The 4,473-nt window shown below is 37.3% G+C and overlaps 1 protein-coding gene across 1 annotated transcript; it reads left to right on the top strand.

The window, feature by feature from the left end:
• Positions 1–264: 264 nt before the first annotated feature.
• On the top strand, positions 265–1,092 carry LOC143594771 (uncharacterized). The gene has a single exon (XM_077074008.1). It carries the CDS (start codon positions 265–267, stop codon positions 1,090–1,092), a length of 828 nt encoding a protein of 275 aa, XP_076930123.1.
• Positions 1,093–4,473: the final 3,381 nt, after the last annotated feature.

Genomic DNA, 4,473 nt, shown 5'->3' on the forward strand with positions numbered 1-4,473 from the left:
ACTATTTTTATTGTTTCGTTGTTACTATCTCATACCTTCCTTTCCATTCATTGAATATTCTGATTCCGCCAAAATATTCAATAGGCCTTTGGGTTATTAGATCTGTGTGTTCTTGTCAACCTACTTGAGGTTTGCACCATATTTACGGTCCTGACTAGTGGTGTCAGAGCTTTGGAAGCTCGCTGAAGGCCACGGGACTGAAGGTTTGTGATAAAGTTTGAAACTTTACAAAGTTTTTGTGTGTGATAGTTCAGATCTGAGAAGATGGATGATCAAGAGGTGTCAACAAACAAGATTCCTAGGTTAATCGGACAAGAAAACTTCATTAAATGGAAAGTTTTGTTTGAAGCTGCAGTCAACTACAATGACCCTGAGCTGTGGAACTCAATCAGGGATGGACAATACATTCCCTCTCTTGCTCCAAACAACAATGCCACTATTGAAAGCAAGATGAAGAAGCGAGACGACAAGGCATTGTCTATGCTGAAATTAGGTCTCTCTTTGGAGATATTGACCAGTGTCAATCATCACAAAACCGCAAAGGAGATGTATGATGCAGTTATAGATATGTTTGAGGGTAACACAGAGCTCAGAGACATCAAGAAGGATAGACTGAAACAGCAGTTGGACCGTTTCAAGTTCAAAGAAGGTGAACGACTAAAGTCAGTGTTGCAAAGGTTTATGACCATTGTGAATAAAATCAGAACAACTGACCTACAAATTTCTAACTTTGAGCTGAATAAGAAAATGCTGTCCTCTTTGTTTAGAGAATGGTACACAGCCAAAAAGTTCATTAAAGAAAAGGCTAATTTTCCCAACTTCAAGTTGGATGATGTCTTAGCATTTCTGAAGGCTGCTGAGCATGAGATGATCGAAAACAATATGATAAGAGAAGAGAAGCCCAGCTTCCTAGTGACAAATGCTTTGGTGGCACCTATGGGAAATCTCACTCTCAAATCTCAACAACAGCCAGTAGTGGAAGAACCTTTTGAATCAGGATCAATGTGTGGAGGAAGCCAAGCCAGATTTAATGTCCACATGATTGAAAATGATACTGCTTCTATGGCCAGTGGACACCCTCCTTACATATAGAACAACACAAGTCATGGAACAGATTATCAAGCACTATTCTCCATGTTTACTGATTCCTATCATGCCTTTGTTGCAAAAAAATCTGATTAACACAAGTATAGTGCAAGAGGATCTTGAACAGATAGATGTGGATGATCTTGAGGATATGGACATAAAGTGGCAAGCTGCAATGTTGGCAGTTAGAAGCAAAATGCTGTACAATAGGACTGAGAGATCATATTTCTTAGGACCCAATGACCGGATTGGATTTGACAAGTCTAAAGCCATTTGTTACAATTGCCAACAGCTAGGGCACTTTTCCAGGGAATGTAATCAACCAAAGCAATTTGGTAATCAAGTGAATCAGAATCAGTTTTACCAGAGTCAACATCAGAATTATCAAGGGACTCAACAGCGAAATCAGCTGGTTAATCACAATCCCCGTCAGAATCATAACAGACCCCAACAACAACAAACTCAGCCACAACAAAGAAACAATCAGTTTCAACTTCAGGGCAGTCAAAACAGAACAAATACCAATGCTGTGAATCAGGCTAGAGATTAAGGAAATGTTGAAGTGACAATGGTATCACAAGATGGGGAATTTGATTGGAGTAACCATACTGCAGAGATGGAAAAAGCCAATGTTGCACTCATGTCTAAAGTGTAGGAAAAGGGAGATTCTTCAGGATCACAGGTACAATCTGAACTCTCTATTTTTGATCTTCTTTTAACAATTGATGAACTTAACATAGAGATTGGAAAGTGAAAATCTGAATGTGGAAGGAAAGAGGCTATTCTAAATGTCTTTTAGACAAGTGAGGTCACATATGAAGAACATATTAAAAGCTTGGAAGAAGATTGTATGCAAGCATACTTGACTCAATCTAAAATGACTGTTGAGATTGAGGGGATGAAAAGGATGTATACTAAAGAGAAACTGAAGAATTCAGAGTTGCTGATACAAATGGAATTTCTGAAGAACCTTGTATCAACTTGAAATATTTTGGGATATGTTGAGAAGATGAAACCTAAAGAAAAATACAAGAAGGTACCACCACCTTTTTGTGACAAATATCCTCTCAAGGTAGACAAAGAAAGCGGAAATGAATATCTAAAGCAATTTAAGAATGTATTTGAAGACAAACAAGAGTTTGTGAAGAAATATGAAGATGTAACTGTGAACAGAGAAGGTGAGTTTGTCACGAAAGATACTGTGAAGTCAGATGAGAAGGAAGTAAAGAAGAATGAAGTGAAGAAGAAATGGTGTGAATACTCAAGTGAAGAAAGCACTTGTAGTTGCAGAAGTGACAAATCTTCAGATGATAAGAAAAAGAAAAAGAAGGTGATAAAGAAGAAGAACAGTGATCAGACACCTAAGCTACCAAAAATAACTCCTAAAATTAAGAAACATTATGAAAAGATGAGGAGAGAACACAAGGTGTTTGACATATGTCAAAGACCTCAGTCAAAGAACAAGAACAATAAATCAGAAAGCTACTCATATGATCAACATCCTCCCATTTATCCAGTGTTTTCTAATAATGAGCATTTTGACATTGGGGATGTTGAGTATGTGCCAATGAGAAGACATGTAGCTAATCAAGAAGCAAGCTTTACTAGCACTCCATCTAAACTGAAAATGATCATGTTTGCCAAAGAAAAGTACCCTCATGTGCCTGATGTGAACAAGCCCATCAAATTGGGTTTCTTCAATTCTCTATATCCAAAGACATCTTTAGAATTTGACTTCCCAAAACCTAGTGACAGAATCTAGGACAAGCAACTGCTTGAAGATATAGGAAGCTATGCTAAAGTATGGTGCAAGAAGTGTGATGCTTATGGACATCATACTGATTCATGCTGGGTTGTGGAGGAGACATTTAAAATTCCTAATGTTGTTTGTGGTTTTGACATGAAAGGATACAAGGAAATGTTTGAGAGATATCTGAATAGGAAAAAGAACTCCTCTGATGAAGAGGAACATAGGTTGACATTGGATAAGAAGTGGAAGTCAGTTCTGAAGATCAATGAAGGATCAAAAGCATCAGACAAGGTTGTTAAAGGAAAGAGGTCAATTGAGAAAGAAAGATTAAAGATGAGACATGGTGTTCTGAATGGAGATAAAAAATTTCTCCTAAAAAAAGGTTTTGAACCAAGGGGCTATCAATGGAGAACCAAGCAAGAAATCAACAACTGGAAAGACACTATGATTGACAAAATTGAAGAAAGCATCAAGTCACCAGTTGAATATGAATCTAATTTAGATGAGTCATGTAAAACAGTATATGAAGATCCAATTCCAACTCCTGCTGAAGTTCAAAATGAATATGACTTACAAACTGATCCAGTTTGTATTTCAGATTGTAACTGATCTTTATGTATATGTGTGCAGGAACAGTCCTTGGATGGAAATGATATATGGTACATGGACAGTGGATGTTCCCGGCATATGACCTGTGATAAGGAAGCACTTGTTAATTATGAAAGAAAGTTTGAAGGACCTGTAGCCTTTGGGAGTGATGAGAATGGAGGAATAATTGTTGGAAGAGGCACTCTCACAAATGGCAAAGTATCTTTTGAGAATGTGCTGCATGTTGAAGGATTACAATACAATTTACTCAGCATTTCTCAAGTATGTGATAAAGGATACAAGGTTGCCTTCAATGATGAACATTGCCTGATCCTTAAGCCTGAATTTGTCATTCACCAGAAATGATAATGATGATGGCACCAAGGAATGGGAACCTCAATGAACTGAGAATAAAGAATGCAATCTCTAGAGGTGGTTCATGCTTTGCTTCAAAAGCCATAAAAAATGAAACAAGACTATGGCATAGGAAGATGTGTCATGTCAATCTCAAGAACATGAATAAGTTGGTAAAAGGTGAGAATGTTGTAGGACTTCCAACTAGGGAATTCAAATTAGAAGAAAAATGCTCCTCATGTCTCAAAGGAAAGAAACATAAGTCATCACATAAGTGCAAAATGATAAATTCAATTGATAAAGTGCTGGAATTACTTCACATGGATCTGTTTGGTCCTGTAAGTGTTCCATGTATTGTAAAGAAGAGATTCTGCTTGGTAATAGCAGATGATTTTCCAAGGTTTACATGGGTCTTTTTCATGGGAAACAAAGATGAGACTCCAAAGTTGATCAAGGGTTATGTATTGAAGATGGAAAATCAACTTGAAAAGAGAGTGAAAGTGATTAGAAGTGATAATGGGTCAGAATTCAAGAATGGACTTATGGAAGAATTATGCACTTCTAAAGGGATCTTTCAATAGTATAGTGCTCCAAGAACCCCTGAGCAGAATGGTGTTGCAGAAAGAAGAAATAGAACATTGATTGAAGCTGCAAGAACCATGATAGCTGATGCAAACTTACCAGTAACCTTCTAG

This window comes from Bidens hawaiensis, unplaced genomic scaffold (assembly GCF_021521415.1).
Source record: "Bidens hawaiensis isolate Kalapana, Puna unplaced genomic scaffold, B.hawaiensis_p1.1 tig00044198_1, whole genome shotgun sequence".
NCBI lineage: Eukaryota > Viridiplantae > Streptophyta > Magnoliopsida > Asterales > Asteraceae > Bidens > Bidens hawaiensis.

Excerpts from the sequence above, each read along its gene's own strand:
- LOC143594771 (XM_077074008.1), top strand. The coding sequence starts at position 265 with ATGGATGATCAAGAGGTGTCAACAAACAAGATTCCTAGGTTAATCGGA.